Source organism: Neovison vison, chromosome 6, assembly GCF_020171115.1.
Source record: "Neovison vison isolate M4711 chromosome 6, ASM_NN_V1, whole genome shotgun sequence".
NCBI lineage: Eukaryota > Metazoa > Chordata > Mammalia > Carnivora > Mustelidae > Neogale > Neogale vison.
The window spans coordinates 169313762-169339048 of record NC_058096.1 but is presented as its reverse complement, the minus strand read 5'-3'; the positions used below and the strand labels follow the sequence as shown (position 1 = coordinate 169339048).

Here is a 25287-nt window from a genome sequence, read left to right as displayed (position 1 = left end):
GTGCAAGAATTACCACTACTCAAAGCCTATTTCTGGTATGTGCAAGAATTACCGGGAGCCAGGAACTCAACCCATGTCCCCAGATACTTTGTTTCTAGTGTGCTTTATATTAGTAATCATGGGTGGAATTCTTACTAAGACCAATCCAGGCTGGAAATACATTGCAGGGAAGGTGTGAAGCCACTAGAAAGTGCGTGCTTGCTTTCAGTGCAACTCCAGTTTAATTAAATTTTACTAATTCTGAGAAGCAGGCAGAGGCCAAACCTGCAGAAGTCTGTGTTTTCTTGACCCACGTGTGAAGAGTTCAAGAAGAGGTCATTCAAAACTGGGGGAAAGATCTGATGACCAAAGGAGCTCAGCCTGCCCCTGCCAGGCCCTCTTTGGGCCTGGTTTCTTTCTTGCCATTTCCATGGATAAGAAAGAAGGTCTTCTTTGCATATTGTCTTCATCTTCTGTTGTCATAGAGCAGGGCCCATTACTTATTTTCCCTTTGTACAATGCAAGCCATTCACCATGGTGTTATGGTTTCCAGTCTACTTTCTTGAATGTTCAGTTTGTAACCCTGTACTCTTTGGGAAGCTGGAATGGCCTCCATGTGATTGGTGAAAACACTCAGGCTTGAGCTACCAAAGTGAATGACTTTGCCCAGGGCCTGTGTACTCTCATTTCTGGGCTACAGCTTGGCACAGAACTGTTTCCTCCCTAGAAACACAGCCTTTGCTGAAGGCACACAGCAGAGGGGCTGCTCTGTGCCCAGGGAGCAGGTGGGCAAAGCAGATATCATGGGGGCTTCAGGAAGCGTGGTCATGGCATCAAAGCTGCCATTTCTCAGGGTGCAGTGGAAGGGAGCACCCTTAGGCCAAGTAGGTATCTTCACCTGAGTTATTCCAAGCAGGCCCCATGAACTTGTAAAATGGGCTGGGCGAAGAGAAGGTCTGGGAAGGAACAGCAACATCAGCTAGTAGAAACTGGCTGAAATCGAAGAACCATGGGAAGGACAGGTAAGAATGAGTTACAGAGGGTCCCTGCCCAGTCACATAGGAGCTGTGGAGGATCTTAGTGGCCCATGCCACTTCCATTTATAAAGCCGATCCAGTAGGTTTCATCTATAACCCAGGTGGTTTTTATTAGGTAAGTACTCACTGAAAAATAAAAGCCCCATTACCTCTTTTCAGAGTATCAGAAATAGAATGTTATATGGTAAAAGAGGCCTTCAGATGACTTCCAGATGCGTAATTCCACCTGGAGCCCAGAAACTGAGAATGGCCCCTGTCACACAGCAGATTGGGGAAAACCCCATTACCTGGTACGGAAGTCTTGCTGTGCTTTTAAAGACTCGGAGGCTCTAGAAGTCCCACTTAAACATGTCTAATGATGAAGTGGTTGCATTGGAATTGATCCCTCAAAAATTAATAAAAAGATCTTTCTGATCACTTAGTTTGAATCATTAATTAAATGTTTAATGCAAACATTTTAAAAGAGAAATTGCAAACTAGAAAAAAAAATTCCCCTGAAAATATTTAATGTAAAGAACTCCTTGAGATGGTGCTTTTTACAAAAGGTTTGTCAGTAAATGCCGTTTTGTTTAGGGGACAGGACATCAGGAAATGATATGATTGTTTTCTGTTTCAATGAGAGTAACAAGGAATCCCACCTGCTCTACCCCCATTCTTTTCTGTGTAGAAATTTGTCCAGCATGATGAGCAGCGGTCACCAAAGGGAGGCAGCTGGGCCCCAGGTGCCCAGAAAATATCTTCAAGTCATTACTTCTGTGCTCCCTCACTGTGTTCACAGCCCCTGGCCAAGACCGCTGATTCACCTTCTGATTGTTATCTTTTCTCTCTTCGCATCTCATTCGAGGCTTTGGTAATACAGCCGAAGGATAACCATGTTGTAAACAAGCCCAGGTTCTTTTTCAGGTAACACTTGTCAGCTCATGTTGGGTAAACACAGGAAGGCACACAATAAAATAAAGCACACCCTATCTCTTCAGAGTGTTGGCAGTGACCTCCAGGGTGGGACTGGGTCTGCCAGCAGCCGAGCATCCAGCACTAGGGTATAGTGTAAGGACCACCCCAGGAAGGGGGGCGTCCTTCCTTCATTAAGTCAGGTCAGTGTGCAGGTTTCATGATCAGTGAAGGAGAAAATCCTTACCTTCTTATCCAGTGCAGTGCGGCCTCCGCAAGGAGGACCCTCCCCTCTGAGCGCCACTCATTTGACCACTTGACAAGGCCCAGTCGTGTTTGCACAAATCATTTGTACGTACACCCTTACTGAGAACTGGCAGCAAATTAGTCCACAGGACTCTGTCTGCTCCTTACTTAAGTAAATCACTTGGGAAACATAAAACTGGAGGTTGTAGCTCAGTAAATCAATAAAGTGCTTTCGATGAGGGTAGCTGTTATTTATAATTGTTTCTTGTTTCACCTGAGGCACCGACATCAATGCTATGAAAGGTGATAATGTTTACCACTAGGAAAAATCGTAAAAGTTTGTTTCCACTAAAAAGCCTGCATTTCTAAAACGTACTTTTTTCCTGTTGTTTCCACATCTTTATGCTGCTAAACATGATCTCACTACTGGGTAAGGAAATAGTTTATGCTGGGGTGGCGCAGGGTTGGGCAGGGGGAAAACACGAGAACAGAAAAGGAGCGGTTCATAAATATTCCTTAAGGGTTCAACGTGTGACGGTGAGAGAGGGGGTTACGGCAAAAAGGATGAGGCCCCATGCTGAATCCAGATGTCAGTCCCGATGAGTGGAGACACAGATTGGCTTCTGGAAGGGTCTACATTCAACCGAAGACTTTATTCTGAGTCCACATGCTTGGTAACTGCTATAACACACTTGCATCTTCCATGGCCTCAATCCACCTATAAAACAGGAGAGAGGAGACAGTTAAGAGTCACAGCTCTGAGACTCTGGTCAGAGAACCTACAAGTGACCAGGCGGACTTGGTGACTATTAGTCTGATGTCAAGGACCATGTCATATTCATATTTGTTTCCCTACCATTTAACAGAAGGTATGGAACACAGAGCAAAGGTTTGCTGAATCAAAGCATGCCTGTATGAACGAATCATAATAATCTTTAAAAAAATCTCACAACCAGGAACAGGTAGTTCCACTGTTCCTTGGGCCACTGTGGCACAGGATGGCTGGAGCAGAGAGAAGCCAAAGCCCTGGGTAGCAACTTGTTTCCTTCTAGAGGGAGAGGTAAGGAGATACAGGCCTAGATATTTGGGTACCTTTGAGCTGAATTGTTATCCTCTGCTTTGAAGCTATAAAATAGGGTTTTCTTGTGGTAGAGGTGAAAAATTGGTCCTACTTCACTGCTGCCCTCTTCCTTCTCTGGGGCGATGGTGAAACCAAGCAGGGGCATGCTCTCCATGGCCACTGTGTCCTACAGAGGGCAAAAGGGAAAACAATATTAAACATGGCACTACACACAGTCCACTGCTCAGCATTTACTGTTCGTGATTTCAGATGCGTGACAAGCCCTTCTATGTGAGGCAAGCTTTGGAAACAGTGGAGTAATAACCACACACATACTCTTCACCCCCTCTTCCCGAAAGGACCAGTCATGAGGAGAGAAAGTTAACATTCTGTCACAGCCTATTAGGGTCCAGGCATTTTCATCTTTATATTACCTTGTTGAATCTTTACAACAATCATAGAAGGTGTCCCTCCTGTTCTAAGAAGTCACTGAGGCTCAGAGATGGAGAAGGTAAATAACTCCCTAAGATCGCACAGTTTAGTAAGGGGCAGAGCCAGAACTTGGACTCACAACCACCTTTTAACACTGCATTCTTTCTGCTGACCTGATTAGTCAGAGACTCTGCTTTCCAGAATTATTCCAGATAACATACCCTATACTTATTCCCCCATGCCCTCATCCACAGCGCCTCAATATATAGGCACTTAGGGTATCTGTGCTATAAAGTGGCTAATAATGTGATGAGACGTACACAGAGAACATAAATGGATCTTAAAATCACAAAATTCACTGGAAAGGATTTTTGTATATAAAGGATATATTTACACATATATTTATGTGAAAATACATGCTCATAAAATACAACTTTATGAAACCACACATGGACAAAAGATATAATTAGTTAAGGAATTAGTTAAGATATAAGTAGTTAAGAAGGCTGTGGGAGGAGGAGGAGTTGAGGTTGTATATAAAACACCATCAATTTTCAAAGACTGCTGGATCAGGAAAAGCATCTGACAAAACTCAATATCAATTCATGATTTAAAAAACCCTCAGCAAACTAGAAGGGAACTTCCTTAAGCTGAGGGCATCTGTAAAATACTGACAGCTAACATCCTACTTAATAGTGAAATACTGAATGCTTTTCCTGTAAGATTGGGAACACGGCAAAAGGGTGCTCACTCCCACCAGTTAAACTCAAAATTGTACTGGCAGTCCTAGCCATTGCATTAAGGCACGAAGAAAAAAAAAGTTCAGCAAAAAAAGAAATTAAACTATCTGTGCTTGCAAAGGACTTTTTTTTTTATTACAAAATAACTACTAGAACCAATAATCAATTTAGCAAGGTCATGGGATAACCAATTTTTTAATTATCTGTTTACAGCAAATAACTAGAAAATAAACTCCATTCAAAATAGCATGCAAAAAATAAAATAGGAATAAAGTTAACAGAAATGCAAGAAGTATGAGACTGCTATACAAATCATTAAAAGAAAAACTAAAGAACTAAATAAATGAAGATTTGTACCACATTCATAGATCTTAAGATTGAATATTGTTAAGATGCCAACTTTCCTTGAACTGATTCAACAATCCCTCCCATAATCTCAGGCTTTTGGGTAGAAATTGACAAGAAACACAAAAGACCTAGGATACCCCAAACAATCTTTAAAAAGAACAAAGCTGGAGTGGCGCCTGGGTCACTCAGTCAGTTAAGCATCAGACTGGTGACTTTGGCTCAGGTCATGATTTCATGAGTCATTTGCTACTTAATGAAGGCACCAAAATAATTCTATAGGGAAAGGAAACTCTTTTTTAACAAGTGGTGGCGGAATAACAATATCCATGTGGGAAAAAATAAGCCCCAACCTGTCTCACACCATAACTCAAAATTAATTTCGGATAGATCTTAATGTAAAAGGTAAAACATTCAAGTGTTCAGAAGCAAATACAGGGGAAAAACTTTGTGACTTACAGTAGACAAAGTTTCTTATGATATGAAAAGCAGTAGCCATAAAGGAAAACACTAATAAATTAGGTTTCATTTAAGAAAAACTTCTGTTCACCAAAGGACCAGAACAAATTCATTAAGAAAACGCACAGACAAGCTACAGACAGGGAGAGAATATTCACAAAACATTCATCTGACAAAAGACGAGTATCCAAGATATGTAAAGAATTCCTGTAACTCAGTAAGACAATTTATTTTAAAAAATGTGCAAGAGATCTGAACAGACACTTCTCAAAGGGAAATACTGAAATAGCTAATAAGCACATCAAAAACATCATTAGTTACTATGGAAGTCGAAATTAAAACCACACTTGGAATGCCTGGATGGGTCAGTCATTAAGCGTTGCCTTCAGCTCGGGTCATGACCCCAGGGTCCTGGGATCAACCTCTGTGTCGTCATGCTCCCTGCTCAGCAGAGACATACTTCTCCCTCTCCCTCTGCCTGCCACCCTGTCTACTTGTGCTCTCTCTAGCTCTCTGTCAAATGAATAAATAAAACTTGAAAATAAATAAGTAAATTAATTAAAACCAAACTAAGATACTAGTAAATTAATGACTGACAATACCAAATGTTAACTAAGATGTGGAGCAACCATAACTCTCACTCTTACATACATTGTCGAGGGCAATATAAAATGGTGAACTACTTTGTAAAAGGTCTGTAATTTCTGATAAACCAAATATATACCCTCCTGTGATCTAGAAATTCTAATCCTAGGTGTCTACCCAAGTGAAATAAAAACCCATTTTCATATAAAAACCTGTATACAAAAGTTTAAAGTGGCTTTATTCATAATCAGCAAAACCCAGGGCGCCTGGGTGGCTCAGTGGGTTAAGCCGCTGCCTTCGGCTCAGGTCATGATCTCCGGGTCCTGGGATCAAGTCCCGCATCGGGCTCCTTGCTCAGCAGGGAGCCTGCTTCCTCCTCTCTCTCTCTCTGCCTGCCTCTCTGCCTACTTGTGATCTCTCTCTGTCAAATAAATAAATAAAATCTTAAAAAAAAAAAAAAAATCAGCAAAACCCAGAAACAACCCAAATGTCCTTCAACTGATAAATGGGTTAAACCCATGGTGGTACATTCACAACATGGAAGACGACTCAGCCATAAAATGTAATGACCTGCTGCTGTTTTCAAAACCATGGATGAGTCTAAAATGTCTCCTGCTGAGTGGAAGAAGTCACATTTATATGTGGTTCTATTTACATGAAGATTCTAAGAGGTAAAACTAATCTGTGGTAGAAAAAATTCAGAATGGTGTGCTGCCTCTGGAGACAATGGAATAAGGTGGGGATAAACAGGTAAGTGACAGGGGTTCATGGTATAGTACACACATCAAAACTGGCTATCCATTTTATCAAACCTTTTTTCTTTGATGGAATTTGACAGCTTAGTCCTATCACTGGCATGGTCTTAATAAGAAATTTTGTTAGTTCTTTATGGAAAAATCTACTTTGGAAGTATACTTAAAACCCACCTTTTTAATCAGTTTAGGGTGTCACTTCCAATGACAACCATTGCTCAGTGCCAAGAAAACGGACACTGAGAATGGATTTTCCATTCTCAGACAGGATTCATATCTTTATTTTGTTATCACTAACCTTCATTCACCTGTCTAGTGCTCGCTTCGGCAGCACATATACTTCATTCACCTGTCTAGTGCTCGCTTCGGCAGCACATATACTTCATTCACCTAATTTCTTCCCAAAGAATGGTCCATGGAATGGGATAGTTCATGAGACACTCCACAAGGAAGGGCCTGTGGTTGGGCCAGCTTGGGAAATCTCATCTCAGAGATCCACAACACACCTGGCTACATTACAGATTCTGAGAAGTTCTCCCACTAACTGCTTACTCAGGGTTTCCCTTCAGAACCCAGCATTTAGAGAAACCCTGTGAGCATCCTGTGTAATACCTACTTTGGAAGATGCTGCCCTGGGTTGCAGGTGGGCATTATGTCACATTTGTTTATTCTGGCAAGATCGAAATTCTCCTCAGCTCCTCTGTGGGCATGTCAGCGAGGGCTCAGCTCACACGGCACTGGAGTCACTCAGGTTCACTGCCAGTCCCTCTCTGTGTCCCTGCTGGCCTCTGGGATTCCCTGAGGGAGGGGCAGGCTGCTACCATCACAGCTGCAGGTCTTTTGTAAGAGAAGCTTTATGCCCCCAAAAGAAATTGTCTTTTGCACCTTTGCCAGCATCTGGGGTCAGGGTAGAAGGGCCAGCCCTGTGCTGATGTGAATATCCTCCTGGGGTAAAGCACACACCCTCTGTGGCTGGGCACTGAAGTCCCATTTTCAAAGTGGGTTTAGCCCATGGAAGCCACCAGATGGTGGGGCCTAGACATGGAAATCGTTCAAACTATCCTCCAGGTCCAGCCTGGGGCAGGACCAGATAGCACCCTGCTGTATAACCATAGCCCACACCTGGCTACTCCAGAAGCAGGCTTGATTTCCAAGGCCCTCCTACATTTTTTTAAAAAGATTTTATTTATTTATTTGAGAGAGAGGACATGAGTTGGGGAGGCTGGGAGCAGGGAGCCCAATGCGGGGCTCGATCCCAGGACTCTGGGATCATGACCTGAGCGGAAGGCAGACGTTTAACTGACTGAGCCACCCAGGTGCCCCAAGGCCCTCCTAAATGTTAATGTAAAGTAAGATGCTTTGTAAAAAGTATCAACTTAAGCTTTATTTAGTAGAAACATTACCATGAGACAATGTAGTTCCCTGATAAAAGAAATGCACAGAGTAAGAAAGTGTGGTAGCTTCCTCCAAGCTGTTGAATTCTGTCTATCCCAAACAGTGGAGGTGGAGAACAGAGAGCAGCCTACTCTCATGGAGAGCCTAGCTTGTGCTGTATGCTGGGCCTATGACCTTCAAACACTTGGGTGCACAGGCTTGCATGCTGTCCCACCTCAGCTCCACAGAGAAATGGTAAATTCTGACAACTTGGAACCTATACATGGTTGTGTATCCAGAGCAACACTCAGCACAGGGTACTGTTCAACACAGACTGGAGGGGCATGGAACTGGAAACTGGATCCAGTCTCACACTGCCCTACAGGGGATGGGGTGTTGTGCATGCCCAGAGGGACATTCTGAGGCAGGCGTTTAACCCGAGGGTCTTCGGAGGTGAGAGGAGGGAAAGCACAAACCACCACTACCTCACTAGCCATGTAGGTGTAGAGCACTTTGCCTTTGATGACAAACCAGAGCTTCTTCCAGTGCCTCTTGCCTTTCTTGCAACGGCTGAGATAGCCACTGATGGCGGAGCCCTCTCCGGAGGCGGCCACCTAACAGAAGAGAAGCAGAGCAGTCAGGGCACCAGGTGGTGAGCACGGTTCAAACAGAGTGAAAATGACACTGCAAACCAGTTGGCAGAGCGTTTATCCTGCTTTGAAATCTGAGATGTGGATGAGGTCTTAGGATATGTCCAGCACCTCAAAAGCAGTGAAACAGTACCAGGGATTAAGATAGGACTTACTGAGTGGACCCAGGAGACACAAGAGTCAAAAACCACCTTCAGGAGTGCTGCCCCGAGTGGGGTTTCAGATTCTTGGCTCCCACTCCCCAACCCCCAAGGGCTCATAATATGTAACTGCAGATATCTGGGGGAAAGGCTCTTCCTTCTAAAACTGATTCCTACCAGAGTTAATACCTATTCTCATCAAACTGTTTAAAAAAAAAAACAACACAGAAAAGGAAGGAGCCACCAAAAAAGAGAACCACAAGCTAAATAACTCTGATGAACATAGATGCAAAAATCCTCAACAAAATACTAGCAAACTGGGGCGCCTGGGTGGCTCAGTGGGTTAAGCCGCTGCCTTCGGCTCGGGTCATGATCTCAGGGTCCTGGGATCGAGTCCCGCATCGGGCTCTCTGCTCTGCAGAGAGCTTGCTTCCTCCTCTCCCTCTCTCTGCCTGCCTGTCTGCCTGCTTGTGATCTCTGTCTGTCGGATAAATAAATAAAATCTTTAAAAAAAAAATACTAGCAAACCGAATCCAACAATATATTAAAAAAATAATTCACCACTATCAAATGGGATTTATTCCTGGGATGCAAGGGTGGTTCAATATTTGCAAATCAATCAATGTGACATAAAACATTAACAAAAGAAAGGATAAGAACCATATGGCCATTGCAATAAATGTAGAAAAAGCATTTGATGAAGTTCAACATCCATTCATGAAAAAACACTCAATAAAGTAGGTTTATAGGGAACACACCTCAACATAATAAAGTCCATTTATAAAAAATGGACAGCTAATATTGTCCTAAATGCAGAAAAACTGAGAGATTTTCCTCTATAGTCAGGAATAAGACGGGGATGTTCACTCTCATCAGTTTTATTCAACATAACATGGGAAGTTCTAGCAACAGCAATCAGACAACAAAAAGAAAGAAGAGGCATCCAAATTGAGGATGCCTGGCTGGCTTAGTTGGTGGGGCATGTGACTCTTGATCTTTTGGTCATGAGTTTGAGCCCCATGCTGGGTGCAGACATTACTTTAAAAAAAAAGGTGGGGGCGGGATGCCTGGGTGGCTCAGTTGGTTAAGCCTCTGCCTTCGGCTCAGGTCATGATCCCATGGTCCTGGGTCGAGTCCCGCATCGGGCTCCTTGCTCAGTAGGGAGCCTGCTTCTCTCTCTGCCTCTGCCTTCCGCTCTGCCTGCTTGTGTCCTCTCTCACTCTGACAAATAAATAAATAAATGAAATCTTAAAAAAAAAAAAAAAAAAAGGGCATCTCAAGTGGGAAGGAAGAAGTAAAATTTTCACCATTTGAAAATGACCTGAAGCCAAAAGACCAAAAAAAACTGCTAGAACTGATAAACAAATTCAGTAAATTCACAGGATACGAAATCAATGTACAGAAATCTGTTGTATTTCTATACACCAATAATGAAGCAGCAGGAGAAATTAAAGAATTGATCCCATTTACAACTGCACCAAAAACAGTAAGATACCTAAGAATAAACCTAACCAAAGAGGTTACACTCTGCTGTACTATGAAAACTGTAAAATACAGATGAAAGAAACTGAAGATGGCACGAACAGATGGAAAAATATTCCATGCTCATGGACTGGAAAAACAAATATTGTTAAAATAGCTGCGCTACCTAAAGCAACCTACATATTGAATGCAGTCCCTATCAAAATACCACTAGCATTTTTCACAGAGTTAGAACAAAACAATCCTAAAAGTTGTGTGGAACCACCGAAGTCCCCAAATAGCCAAAGCAACCTGGAAAAGGAAAAAGCAAAGCTGGAGGTATCACAGTTCTAGACTTCAAGTTATATTACAAAGCTGCAGTCATTAAAACAGTATGGAACTGGCACAAAACCAGATACAGAGATCAATGGAACAGAACAGAAAACCCAGAACTGGATCCGCAACTATATGGTCAATTAATCTGGACAAAGCAGGAAAGAATTTCCAATAGGAATAGATTGTCTCTTCAACAAATGGTGTTGGGAGAACTGGAAAGCAACATGCAGAAGAATGAAACGAGACCACTTTCTTATGCGCTACACAAAAATAAATTAAAAATGGATTGAGACCTGAAACCATAAAAATCCCAGAAGACAAGAGATTGTAACTTCTTTGACACCAGCTATAACAACTTTTTTCTAAATATGTCTCCTGAGAGAAACAAATGCAAAAATAAACTATTGGGGGACGCCTGGGTGGCTCAGCAGCTTAAAGCCTCTGCCTTCAGCTCAGGTCATGATCCCAGGGTCCTGGGATCGAGCCCCCAGTCGGGCTCTCTGCTCAGCACGGAGCCTGCTTCCTCCTCCTCTCTCTCTCTCTCTCTCTCTCTCTCTCTGCTTGCCTCTCTGCCTACTTGTGATCTCTGTCTGTCAAATAAATAAATAAAATCTTTAAATAAAAAAAAAACTATTGGGACTTAATCAAAATAAAAACCTGCACAGCAAAGGAAATAATCAACAAAGCTAAAAGGCAACCTTTGGAATAGAAGAAGGTAATTACCAATGACATATCTGATGAGGGGTTAGTATATAAAATACATTAACCTGGGGCACCTGGGTGGCTCAGTGGGTTGAGGCCTCTGTCTTCGGCTCAGGTCATGATCCCAGGGTCCTGGGATTGAGCACCACATCGGGCTCTCTGCTCAGCAGGGAGCCTGCTTCCCCATCTCTCTCTCTCTCTGCCTGCCTCTGCCTACTTGTGATCTCTCTCTCTCTGTCAAATAAATAAATAAATCTTTTAAAAAAATACATAAAGCACTTATAAAACTCAATACCCAAAAAACAAATAATCCATGAAAAAAGTGGGCAGAAAACTTGGACAGATTTTTTTTTTTCCTGAGAAGAATAAAGATGGCCAACAGATACATGAAAATATATTTGTCATCACTTACCATCAGGGAAATGCCAATCAAAACTACAATGAGATACCACTTCACACCTGTCAGAATGGCTAAAATCAACAACACAAGAAACAACAGGTGTTGGTGAGGATGTGGAGAAAGGGGAACCCTTTTGTACTGTTGGTAGAAATGCAAACTGGTACAGCCACTGTGAAAAATAATATGGAGCTTCCTCAAAAAGTTAAAATAACCATTCTACCATCTAGATCTAGCCATCACACTACTGGGTATTTACCCAAAAAATACTGAAACACTAATTCACAGGGATACATGCACGCAATGTTTACAGCAGCATTATTGGCAATAGCCAAGATATGGAAGCAGCCCAGGTGTCCACAAATTGATGACTGGATAAAGAAGATGTAGTAAATACATGCACGGGAATATTACTCAGCCATGAAAAAGAATGAAATCTTGCCATTTGCAATGACATGGATAGAACTAGAGAGTATTATGCTAAGTGAAATAAGTCACACAAAGAACGACAAATACCATATGATTTTACTCATATATGGGATTTAAGAAACAAAGCAAATGAGCAAAGGAAAAAAAAAAGAGAGACAGAGTAAACCAAGAAACAGACTCTTAACTCTAGAGAACACACTGATGGGGTGCCTGGGTGGTTCCGTCATTAAGCGTCTGGCTTTGGCTCAAGTCATGATCCCAGAGTCCTGGGTTCAAGTCCCGCATCGGGCGCCCTGATCAGCAGAAAAACTGCTTCTCCCTCTCTCACTCCCCCTGCTTGTGCCCTCTGTCTTGCTGTGTCTCTGTCAAATAAAAAAAAAAATCTTAAAAAAAAAAAATAGAGAACGCACTGATGGCTAGCAGAGGGGAGGATGGGGGATGGGTAAACTAGGTGATGGGGATACAGAAGGATACTTGTGATGAGCACCACGGATTGTATGGAAATGTTGAATCACTGTATTGCACACCTGCTACTAATAAATACTATATGTTAACTAACTGGGTGGGACACATTTCTCCTGGGGCTGCTGCAAATCCTACTAAGCACAGTCTTTGCTGGATAATAAGAAGGTTGTTACTTTGAGCAAAAGTTACCAAAAGGCTAGCGAGGACACCAGCATCAGAGCAGCTGGGCTCTAGAAGGCTAAGAGCAGTGGTTCTCAAACTCTGTGCTCATGGAACACTTGGGTTCTATAGCCACTCCCCCAGCAGGAGTGAAAAGGTGATCTTTTCTCAGCTGGTGGAAAGGGTTATTAGTTAAATAAATGATGCTACAACCATACAATGTAAAAAGTATGAGATTTACAAGTGTGAGCAAATGTGGAATGATAGCTAAGAGAAATTAAGGGTGAAAGGTATATAGAAGATTCAGTATAATTTGTTATCTTTCCAGTTAAAAAAGAGAATCAATGAATATACATCTTTATTATGTATATGCATTACAGTTTCTGGGAGGATCCATAAGAAGCTTGCTGGTGTTTACCTCTGGGGGTAGGTGGGAGTGGAGGAGCCGGAGAGGGAGAGAAACTCATGTTTCAGCAGGTATTCTTTTGTATTGTTTTGAAAAAAAAAATTTTTTTTACCATGTATATGTTCATTCCCAAGATTTTTAATATGCAGAGGAACTAGGTGACTGAGTAGAACTGTACCTCTTTAAATTTTCCATACTCTAACACTTTTTTAAACCCTTGCCACCTGCTACTATTAAGTATATTAAAAAGCACATTAATAAAACATATTAATGCAAAAACTTGGAAACAGCTGATCATACTTCTTTTGACAACTAGTATATTCACGGGCACACATTTGTTTCTGATTGTGACCAGAATATAGACATATAATCTGGCCCTCCTTACAGGATGGACTTGAGTTTAAGCAATTCTGAGGCTTCCTGCAGGCAGTCCCACACTGTCCAGGAGCCTCAGCACCTGAGGCCATTTGGGACCTGGAGGCTAATCGGACAGCACAGCTCAGAGGGCCTGCTAGGGGGCGTTAAGCCAGGACTAGGGCTGTTTTAGTTAGAAGAACCCCAGTGATCCGTGCACTACCCTTGGGGACCAGGTCTAAGTCATGGGACAAGAGAGAAAGTAAGGAGAAAAAGAGACTCGGAGGGGAGAGAGGGATGGGAAAGACTTCTAGCACCATTGACAGTTAGGGTCCTGCCTTCTGGCACCAAGCAGGAATGTTCTCCGTCAGGCCCAAGAGACAGGCCCTTGTTAGTGGTGAGTTGGGCCTGTCACTAGTATCTCCCGTTGGGAATTCTCTTTGTCCTGAAGAGCTAAGCCAGGGTCGGCGGGGCGGGGGTTGTGCAGGGAGGTCTAACCCTGTCCACTGAGGAGGACCATGAGCCTTCTAAATCCCTTGCCTCCCAAACAGGCGGTCCACCTGCCTTACCTCGGTCAGGGCTGAAGGGACCTTCTTCTGCTTCTTGAAGGTCGAGGGGTTGATGCTGTGGAAGACGGACGAGAAGGCACTGCTCGAGAAGCGGGGGGAGGACAGGGGGAAGCTCATGCTCACTGGCCGCTCTGTAACCAAGACAAGCCACAGGGAAGGGAGGTGAGTGTCCATATAGACAAGGATGCAGCTTGCTTTGGAATGCCAGTTCCCATAAAATTAGAGCTCTGGGTCCCTCCTGAGACGGGAATTGGCCTCATGATGGGATTTAGGTGTGACCAGAAAGGCAGGCACACTCCCTCTGCTGACAAAAAGGGCACTGGAGGCCAAGGGAAGGCTTTTTCCCGGTGCTGGCTATACCTTCTTCACCTGGGCTGTCCTCTGTGATAGCCTCCGGTGGCCCCAGAGGGAAGTCTTTGGTTTCAGGCCCAGTATACACTTGCTGTCCCTCTGGCCCAATCCTGCCTGGGCAAAGCCTGTACCTGAGCACAGCCTCTCGGGGCTAGCTTGGCTTCCTCAGCCTTCTCTGTCACTCAAGGAGCCGTCAAGCCCTTCCCCGATCCACAACTCCTTGGCTGTCTCAAAATCCTTATCCCGGAAAGGTCCCACAGAACACATGCCTATAGAACATTCTTGAACAGAGGATCACCATGGCAAAGGAAACCCAAAGTACCACACCTGCCGTCCCCTTCACAGAGAGGCACTGGTCCAGCATTTCCCAGGCTTAGCTACCCAGAGACCCTTCTTCGGGTCATGCCTATTGATATCCCATGGAGCCAGCATTTCGGGAAACAGTGCTGCGGGTGTGGGTTTAAACCCGTTTCCTCCTCCAGGGCTGGTTTTGTTCTGAGTGTCCCCAGGAGGAGTGGTTTCAGGTGCCAACCATAGCCAGTGAGAAGCCACCCAGAAGAACAGTGGTCCCCAGGTTACCTCTCAGCAGGCCTGGGACATCCCCGCCCCTCTTCTTCAGCTCCCCGTAGCAGCCGTCACAGACCTTGGCCATCCGGTCCTTGAGGTACTTCAGAGGGTACTTGTTTCTTGAACAGTTCCGGCATACAATCTGCAAGCCGGGTGGGGACACACATTGGAACAGTGCGTGTGCATGTGCACAGGACCAGCATCCTCTCCCCTCTGCTGACTCACTCCCTGTCTCTCCAGGGACTGTTCTGAGCACAGGACCGTGCCAGGTCCCCCTGCTCTTCCATCGTGAAGACTCAGAGTTTCTCTGCAAGTGTCTATCAGCTTTTCTGATGAACCCTTAGCCAGGACGTGATACTTTTCCTCCAAAGACAGTAACTGTATGTGCCATGACTTTCTTTTGGCAATGGAGTGGTGTAATGAAATAGGATTTGGAGCTCTGGTTTGAGGCTATCAGTCAAATGGGGCTTCACATTCGCTACCTCAAAGGATTAGTGTGAAAACACCCTGCTCTTGGCCCAGCAGTAACTGCTGGGTGCCCCTGAGTACGCACCCCACATGACCCTATGCTCACACTCACTCAGATAAGGGGACTCACCTTGCCACAGGCATGGCAATGATGACGCCTCAGGGTGAGGGAGAAGTCGCAGCCACAGTTCATGCACATCATAACATGTGTGACAGGCACCAGAGTGGGGGGCCTCTCCCCCAGGCTGACCCCCAGCCTCTCCCGTATCTGCAACAATGGAATGGGGTGAGCGGTGTGGTCAGGAGATGGTTAGATGGGTACCCTTTCTCCTGTACAAGGTGTGTATGTGTGGGAGGATTCTAATTCTACAACCCCTCACCCCACCCCACTGCATCCTCCAGGATGCTAACCTTGGGTGAGAAACAGCCAGCTGGAGGTGCTGCACTTGGCCTGCACAGTGACTGCCTGACCGTGGTGGAGTTGGTGCAAGGGGTGGGAGGAGGAGCCCAATGGAAGGAGCTGAGAGTCCTTCTGGGTGTGGGGGCAGCCCCCGAAACTCAGGGCTGTGAGGCTGGTGTCAGGTAGGTCTCAGGACCCCCACTCACCTCCACACTGTGGTGAAAGGCAGCCAGAGCCTGGGCCTTATAATCCTCAGGGAGGGCTCTGCTCAGACAGCTGTGCCACTCGTCCCGTTCTGCACAGGAGCTGTGGGCACAAAGCGGCGTGAGCAAGGCATGCAGCATGCACAGTGGCTCAGCCTTGCTTCTCAGTGTAGATCAAGTCCCCCCACCTTTCCCTTGGCCACGCCTCTCGGTGTCTGAGGTCCTGCCAAGCACCGGCTGTCAGCCAGACTGCCCGAGATTGTATCTAGGAACCTCTATGAGCAGGACAGCCAGAGCAAGGAAGCTATCCTCTGGGCCTGCTTGTTTCCCTGCAACTCAGGACTGTCACCACTATCCCTAACTCCCAGAGCTGCTGTGGAAAAGAAATGACATGTGGGCTTGTTAATGGCAAAGCACTGAGCAGAAGCAAAGGGCATGAGGGAGGCACAGTGGGTACCACCCTTAGGAGGGATGGGAGCAGGGTGCAGAGGGTGGTGTACATGAGGGGAGGAGGGGTAGGCAAAAATGGAAAAGTTTAACATCCCTGTCACCCCATCGTCCTCCTCATTTTCCCACATAGCTTCCCAGACACACTCTCACCCAACGAGTTGACTTCCCAAAACCTATTCAGGATTTTCTGAATGGTGAGCGTTGTCCTAGAAGGCAGCAGGGTAAAAATTCTCCTAGGGCCCACTAGAGGGCACTCTCACCCTGAGTAAGAGTGTGGCCTGCCCCAGGAAAGCCAGGAGCCAGGACCAGGTTAACCGGTCTAGGAGGGAGGTGGGAGGAATGGACAACCAGATTCCATGTCCCTGAAGGGAGATGTATGGGTCTGCCTGTCTCCTGGAAGCTTCTGCATGAAGTACCTGAGCGTGCAGGAAGGTGACCGGTTAGTCAGTGACAGTGGCTCCTAGAGGCCACTGGCCAAAAGGCAGTGCCCCTGCCTAACAGAGATGGGCAGCCTCACCTGTAGGGCTGATTGTGGCCTGTCCTCACCCACACCTCACAGCTCAACAAATAGAAACCATACCCTGGCCTTCTCAAGCCCCTGACTTTACCTAGAGATGAGGAGAAAAGATGCCATGGAACCCCATCTAGGCATCACCTCCTCCAGGAAGCCTTCCCTCACTTCCCCAGATGGGTGGTTACTCCTTTGAATTTTCAAGGTTTCTTCTACTCACTCAGGCAGTAGTCAATGGTGGATAAGAGATCTGGGTCACACAGTCCTGCATTTGAGCCCCAGTTCCCCCTCACATGGCCATGTGACCCCTCTCCAGGCCCCAATTCCCTATGCATGGGAGAAGGCTCAAGCCCCACAGCGGAGGGTGGCAATGGGGTCAAAGGAGGGGCCTGAGACCCAGTAGGTGCCCAATGCATGTTACTCTTGTCATTAACACTTTTAACTATTAGAGCAGTTACGCTCTATATCATGATCTGTACGTAACTCTCCTGCCCTTCATGCAGGCCTCCCCTGAGCAAGCTTGATTGAACTCTTGTGTCCTCAGCACAGAACCTGGCACTGAGGAGTGGCTACTAAATGCTGAAGGAGTAAATGCAATGCATGAGAACGTATCAGTGTGCGTGCATCCTGGAACCACCACCACATCCAAAGGGTCATGCCCCGGCTGAGAGGGGAGACACCCTTTCCTTGGACACTGTGTCCCAGCCCCCACAGTGGCCCCAGTAGGAGCCACATCTGCCTGGTTTCTGAGTCCAGAGTCTCGAGTGGGCCCTGCCCTGAACGAGGGAGAGGGGGAAGCTCTTTTGCTGCCTAGAGTGAGTGAGGCAGGATCCCTGGGTATACAAGGGCCTGGAGAAAACATAGACACTGCTGACGGAAAGGCCACATCCCCAAACCAGGGAAAGGCAAACCATGAATGCTCACTCATTATGTTTTTCTCTCACTCTCCAGGTAAGAAAGCCTAAAAGCAGACCACTTCATGAACTGAAGTGTACAATGCATTTTTTACTCGCCTTAACTTCTTGTAAAGACCCAATAATCTGTAAACTTTTAAAACATGAGATATTATTGTTACAGTTAAATGATAGGCTCTAGAAAGTAAGTCCCTTGACTTATGTTATAATACTAAAATAGAAATGACACATCCAATTTGTTATTCCAACCTTTAACCACACCTGTAACATCCTGCCCTTCTCTCCCCCAGACCCTCCTTTACCCATACCTCGCAGATAGAGTCAGGCAGGACTGGGAAGTCTCGATCTTTAGAGCATATGGCACTTTCTCCATCACAGGGCGACTAACCTGGAAAACCAACAGCAGACTGTCAGGGTGGGGGCAGGGAGGGGCAACCACAGACCTGACTCTTCTTCTGGTCCTGCCACCATCCCTCTCTGAGCCTGAGTTTCCTTATCTGCAAAGGGTAAACCTTCAATTGGTGTAGATGTTGTGTGTATCTTTGTGTGTGTGTCTGTGTGTGTGTGCTGGGGGGGGTGCCAGCTCTAACTCTGTGGTCACCCCTCGGAAGGTGGGCATGTACCCTAAAGACTGAAAGCAGGCTCTGTACAGGTATCTGTATACCTGTTCATAGCAGCATTATTCGTAATAGCCAAAAGGTGAAAGGAGCTTAATGTCCATCCAAGAACAAATGGAAAAATAAAATATGGTCTATATGTACAATGGAATATCATTAAGCCATAAAAAGGGAGGACATTCTGACACAGGTTGCAACATGGATGCTCCTTGAGGACATCCTGTTAACTGAAAAAGGCCAGTCACAAAAAGACAAATACTAGAGGATTCTATTTACATGAATTATCAAGACCAAATTCCTAGAGGCAAAAAGCAGGATGGTGGATGCCAGGAGTTGGGGGCTGGAGGAATGGGGGGGTTAGGAATGAGGCTGGAGTTTCATCTGGAGATGATAAAAGTTCTAGAAATGAATGACAATATTTGCACAACAGTGTGAATATACTTAAAGTTGCTAACTGTATACTTAGAAATGGTTAACATGGTAAATTTATGTTATGTATATTTTACCAGTTTAAAAAACTTTACTGAATACCCACTTGTTCCCTCCCTCCAAATGTTTCCTTATGTGCTCTCCTCTTTTTAGGATGTCCGTCCCTTTCTATTTCCCCATCTGTCCAAATATTATCTACCCTAAAGGATGCAGCTCCCCTCCTCCAGGAAGTCCTTCCCTCTCTCCTCTCTCTGGACTACCTACAGCACAATCCTGCTATAACCGACAATGTAACGCTGTTTCCTTGGGGCTGCCTCTTCCTGCTGGTCGATGTGCTCCTAGAAGCGGGGATGCTGTCTTTCTTCCCCTGAGGTCTCACCCACCCCAGGCATTTACCTTCATACTGGCCACTGACAATGTGTTCTTTAGCCGGTATTTCCCATCCTTCTGCGGATATGTGTACAGGAGCACATCACTCATCTGGAAAGAAGAGAACCCAATCAGACATGAAGGCAGTGTAGGGTGTCTGCCCTGGCAGATCACTGAACTCTGGAGAGCAGAGGCATCCTGCCTTTGCCAGGGACCCTCACAGGAGAGCAAAACCACCCACAGCAAACACAGGAGTCCCTTTCCTTAAATTCCACTCCTACATCAAGAGTTAAGAGGAAAAAATGCAGTTGTCCACAAAAAGTCAAGTACAGGAATGTTCACAGAAGCTTTATTTGTAACAGTCAAACAGTGGAAATACCCCAAATGTCTAATCAACAGGTAAACGGATAAATGAACTACGTACATCCATACCGAAGAGAACTACACAGCAACCAAAAGGAGCTATTGGTCCACACTGCAGCAAGATGAATCTCAAAAACATGCTAAGTGATACAAGTCAGACACGGGGTACACAATGCTTCATAACATTTCTGTAAAGATCCAGACTAGGCAACACTAATCTGTACTGACGGAAATTAGGCCAGTGGCTGCTTGGGAAAGGGGATAGGGGAAGTGAGTGCTAAGGGGCACAGGGCAACTTTTTGGGGGGTGTCTAGAAATATGCTATATCTTGACCCAGGTGGTAGTTACACAATGGTACATATTAGTCAATAGGCAGGTACGTACACTTAAGACTGATATGTTTTACTCTACAAATGAAGCCGTCATAAAGTACAGTTAAGGGAGAGAAGGGGGGAAAACTCCTTGAGGATAGCGAGCTGGTGGGTCCTGGTCACTGGTGTATCTCCAGTGGCCACAGTGGGTATTCAATATTTGCTGAATGAACAATTGAAGCTCCTTGCCCCCATCCAGGGCAGAGAGGAAAAACTGTGAAAGTTGCCTCACCTCCATAGGGGAGCGTGTTTCTGTTTAGCTAAAAGGTTTATAGTCTGAAAAGACATCAGTTCTCACCCTGTTCTGTAGCAGCTATGTGACTGTGGGCAAGCTGGCTCCCTCTCTGCGCCTCAGCTTCCTCCCTACAAAGCAGGGAGACACTGCCGCACCCACCTCATTATGGACACTGAGAAAGAATGGCCCCCAGTGAACCCACCATACATGGGAGCCAGCATAAACTAGGGGTGTTGTGAGGACTGAGCAGAACAAGGCCTCTAAGGGGCTGAAACAGAGCAAGAACTTAGGATTAGCACTTCCTCCCCCCACAAAGAGTCTGCTGAGGGAACAGACAGATGAGGCTTCCTGCCACCAGCTCTTAGGATCCCAACATTGCAGCCAGAGCGGTGTAGGAGAACTGGCCTGGACACAGAGCTGAAGGGTGAGCTCAGGCAAAACCTTCCTCTCTCTGGACCTCTTTGTCTCTAACCAGAGTTGGAGTAGACCAGGAACCAGCAAACTTTAAAGGCCTAGATAGTAAGTATTTAAGTCTTTGTGGGTCATAGAGTCTCTGTCACAACTATCCAACTCCGCCACTGCAATCCAGAAGCACTATACAATTCATGAACAAATGCATGAGACTCTTCCAACAGAACTTTATTAACAAGAACAGGTGGCAGGATGACCCCCAGGTTAGAGGAACTTTCAAAGCCCCTTCCAGCTCTGCCTTTCTAATAATGATAAGAATCACTCTGTGCCAGGTGCTGAGTCAAGCACCCTGACCTCAGTTCAGCCCCCAACAATCCCCCAGGAAGGCTCTACCATTATCATCCTCATTTCACAGAGGGAGAAACTGAGGCACAGAGAGTGTTGACACCCTGCCCAAAGTTACAATGCCTGTAAGTGGCAGAGGCAGGGTCATACGTAAATGAATGTGCCTCCAGCGTGTTCAGGTGTGGTATGTTGGGGGTGGCCACACGGTGAGTCCTGGCCCCACCTGGGAACAGTGACCAAACCGGGGCACAGAGCCCGGCTCATAAGCCCGCCCACCGTGGGGAGCTGGCTTGTCACTCATCAGAGCAGTTCCAGCCTTTGTGTGGCTGCCCCTCAAGCACCTGCTGCCATGGCAACTGCCATTAGCACCCTGCGGTTTTATGAGTGGTCAGGATCAGACTGTCTCCCCTGGCCCGGAGTTCTTGCCTCTTCCAAGCCGGTGTCTTACAGCCTGATTTGGAGGAAGATGGAGGAATTCTTCGTGGAGGAGAGAAGGGGAATCTCTCACAATAATGAGCCACCAGTGGGAAGCCCCACTGACCACTGGACCATGGTGGGAACCTCTCTGTAGCATTACCACAACTCCTGTGCTGGTGGGCAGATGCCCTTTGTTCTACAGTTACAAGTATTTTATGAAACTGGCACCTTACAGGGAAGAAAAATTCTTAAGTGTGTTCATTGTGGCTCTTCCTGGCTCAAGAACCTTCCTCCCATCTCTTTCTCCAGAGATATTTATGAAGGTCCTGTGCTAAGACAGAGCAAAGAATGGGACCCAGGTTCAGCCTGCAGGGAGCTATGGCCTAATAATAACAAGGGAATAAGAGAAACCCAGGCCTACAATTGAGAAGCATGCGAGATGCATGAGGGAGAGGCTATGAAGAAAGGCCAGTCGGGTGCTGGAGGGCAGGTGAAGGAGGGGAGGAGGAGAGAAGGACAGAACAAGGGTAAGGAGGGGGCCTGGGGGGAAAGATAGACTCAGTAAGATCAGGACGCTGACAGTCAGGGTCCCTGTGAGAGGCACAGGCACAAGCAGAGCCTGGGCAGAGGTGGCCCATGGGGAATGGCTAGGGGACCGGCATGGAGCTCACTCTATTCCAGCTGCTGCTTTACTCCCTTCCCTCATTGGCAGGAGGGACTAGTAACCCACTGTAAAGAGAAGGGCAATGACAAATGTGCCATGGGTCTCAGAGCGTGTCAGAACTGGGATGTAAATCCAGTCTATCTGACTGTAAAGCTCCAGCTCCTTTATCACCATCCAGATCTCTCTTTTTCATCCTCAAAAAACACAGTCATGGGCACCAGCTCTCCCCAGCTCTGCACTGGTACAGAAGGAAGGCCTGTGTCCCATGGGGCAATTGTCAGAGGAAAGGGAGGACACTGTTACCAGATAAGCTGTTTCTTTGTGCCTCATTTAACTTTCCAAAGATCCCAGTATTTCTGTTTCTTCCTGGGAAACCAGAGGCTCAGACACATCTGTGACTTGTCTAAGGGTTACAGAGGGGCTAACAATTGGGTTAGGATCTAGCCTGCTCTCACTGGCTCATGAGCACATAGATATCCATAAATTCAAGGGTATGATTTCTTGTCAATAGAAGAGAGTTTTCAAATTTTTATGTATTTATTTTTTTAAGATTTTATTTATTTACTTGACAGACAGAGATCACAAGTAGGCAGAGAGGCAGGCAGAGGGAGAGGGGGAAGCAGGCTCCCCGGCTGAGCAGAGAGCCTGATGCGGGGTTCAATCCCAGGACCCTGAGATCATGACCTGAGCTGAAGGCAGAGGCTTAACCCACTGAGCCACCCAGGTGCCCCGAGTTTTCAAATTTTTAGACAAATTTTTAGACTATGGAACAAAGGACGGCTTCCCCCTGACTCTGCTCCTGGAGCCCTGAGATTCTATTCACACTCTTCTCGTAACTCGGATCTACATTAGACACTGAAGGTTGAGCGTACAGCATGAGGTTTTTATCTCCTTGTTTCCAGGGTCCAGCACACCAGAGGTGCTCACTAAATATCTAAAGCAGGTTCTTTGACACTTGGAGCCTGTTTACTGTTACTTTGCACACAATTCTAACAAAGTGTAAGGAGACTGTTGGGGCGGCCATGACTGACAGTAACTTTTTAAAAAAATGAAAGCTAAAATAGTGAAAAACAGAGAGAAAATTATACACAGCAGGTAGGAGAACTTAAAAGGAGAAATAACTTGAAGGTGTAGGACTGGGGCAAATTGCTGCTTGTAGCCCCACAGCCACAGAGGCTGATGTTACCAAGCGACAGGCCTGGACATTCCCTGGTACTCTAGAATGTGGCTGTAGAGTAACAGAAATGTTACACTGTACTCTGTCTTATGCACAGTAGGGATGCTAGACTGGGGTCACAACCCTGGTTCCCTTCTGGGCCTCTGCCACCAACCTACTGGGAGACGCAGCCAAGGAAACTCTCCTTTTAGATCTCAGTTTTCTCAGGCGTTAGAGAAGGCAGCTGAACAGTTATTTCTAGGGTAAGAACTTCCCAGTGGTAGGATGTGTCAGATGAGGACACAGGTAATTCAGTTTCGGCAAAATTCCATTTAAAATCACTCACAGGGTTTTGCTTGGGAGGAGTTAAGCCCTCAGCTCCCTGGAAAGCTCACCTCTGTAGAATGCTCCTCATCCTCAGTATTTGGCTCTGTTCTAGCACCCACCCCACCCTTCCAGTGGTCTCTGAGTTAGGACCCTAGAAAGCATCACGGAACTGGACAGTCCGGGGGCTGGGCTGGGGGCCAGGTACTTACCAGGAACAGGTGCCGAGGGCGTCTGCTTTTCCCTGTTACTTTCATCAGGGTCCCCTCCTTCAGAAACTCCTGTGGGTAGAGAAGCAGACCTGGGGAGTCAGGCTAATGCCTGCTGCTATCCTAAGGAAGGGTGGGGGAAAGGCCTTGAATGGGAAACCCAAGTTACGATGCTTCCCAAAGTGCCACAGAATGGCTCCTGAGTGAATTCCCAGCATTGGGGAGATGCATGTGTTTGCCCCAACAGCACTGGAGACAGGCAGCTCTGCGTCTTAGGAGCATCCCACCCTGGCTTATCCCAAGCCCCAGACACTGTGCTGGCTTCCAAGTGATCCAGACAGGGACTCTTTCCCTGATTTGCTGCCATGAGGAGACCTTCAGAATGGAGCCTCTGAAAATTTGCTAAAACAGTTGAGGACCTGTGAACAGTTGCTACAGGCTCCGTGATTCTGGAGGGTATTACTTAAAAATAAATAAAATAGATGTTTAACAAATACTTACTAACCTGATGACCCAGGGCCAAAACACCAAATGTGATTTTACACAATCTCAGACCAGTGTTATGACTGCTAATTCTGAGCAAATGGACCATAGCAGGTAACCAACACACTTTATTATTTTTGAGCTGAGTTTTATGTTTTCCATTTGGAAGCTTAGAAGTGGGTAAATTTGTCTCTTGAAAAATGTTATTATTTTAAGATGCTTTGTTGGGGTTCTTGAGAGATGGTTTTCCTGATTTCCCAGCAATGCTGGGCTAAACTAAAAATACTCGGCATCTCTTCTCAGAGGTGAAAAGAACCACAGGGACACTGAACCCAAATGGCACTGTTTCTTTAAAGGTCCTGAAAGTGGAAAACCCCAGGGGGGGAGGCGGCCCATGGGCCTTGTGAGCCTAGCAGAGCCCGGGCCCTGCCCTCCCTCCCTCCCTCCACGGGTAAACAGCACCTGCAGCCAGGCCTGTCTGGGACCAGCCCAGTTGAACAATGGGTCTTATCAGAGCCTCACCCAGCAGCCTGCCTACCAGGCCGCCCTCTGTCCCTGCCCATGGCGGCGGTGGCACTCACCCTTCCTGGCTGGAGGAGATCCCCTTGGCCCCGAACACTGTGCTCAATGTGGACCAACTTCTGCAGGTTTTCCTATGGATGGGAGGAGAGCAAGGGAGAGATGGTCAGGACCCCTTCAAGGGGTCTTATTCCCTCTGTTAGGAGTGGCATTGCTTCTACTTCAGAGGAGGAAAACAGAACCCAAAAGGGCCTTGCCCAAAATGTGACCTCCTGTCAGTGGCAGGTTCAGGACCCGGGCGTGGGTCTGCAGGATGCCCAGCACGTGGCCTGCCTATCCTCATGCTAGACCCTCTGGGCCTGGATCCGATGTTGCCATCTTCTGCAGGCCATGGGCAAAGTCACTTGCCCTTGCTGTACTATCTGATATCGATATATATCTCCAGGCCAGGGCTCCTACTCTACATCTGCATACCCCATAAGGCCTGGAGCATCCAGACTCCAGACCAGACTGTCTCTCTGGGCTTACAGCCTGGGGTGGGGC

General features: G+C 46.3%; 1 protein-coding gene across 3 annotated transcripts in view; it reads right to left on the bottom strand.

Moving 5' to 3' along the window:
* Nucleotides 1-1438: 1438 nt before the first annotated feature.
* Nucleotides 1439-25287, bottom strand: part of FGD5 (FYVE, RhoGEF and PH domain containing 5) — a 122253-nt gene continuing 98404 nt past the window's right edge. For 2 of the 3 annotated variants that reach the window (XM_044252924.1, XM_044252926.1), the window contains exons 11-21: nucleotides 24807-24878; nucleotides 23746-23814; nucleotides 19275-19358; nucleotides 18141-18220; nucleotides 15961-16060; nucleotides 15485-15622; nucleotides 14899-15028; nucleotides 13969-14099; nucleotides 8386-8514; nucleotides 3246-3400; nucleotides 1439-2871 (exon numbers count right to left, since the gene is read on the bottom strand). In XM_044252924.1, the coding sequence (XP_044108859.1) occupies nucleotides 2835-2871; nucleotides 3246-3400; nucleotides 8386-8514; nucleotides 13969-14099; nucleotides 14899-15028; nucleotides 15485-15622; nucleotides 15961-16060; nucleotides 18141-18220; nucleotides 19275-19358; nucleotides 23746-23814; nucleotides 24807-24878 (1125 nt within the window). In that variant the 3' untranslated portion in view covers nucleotides 1439-2834. The remainder of the gene's footprint in view (nucleotides 2872-3245; nucleotides 3401-8385; nucleotides 8515-13968; nucleotides 14100-14898; nucleotides 15029-15484; nucleotides 15623-15960; nucleotides 16061-18140; nucleotides 18221-19274; nucleotides 19359-23745; nucleotides 23815-24806; nucleotides 24879-25287) is intronic. The other variant, XM_044252925.1, reaches the window with a different exon arrangement.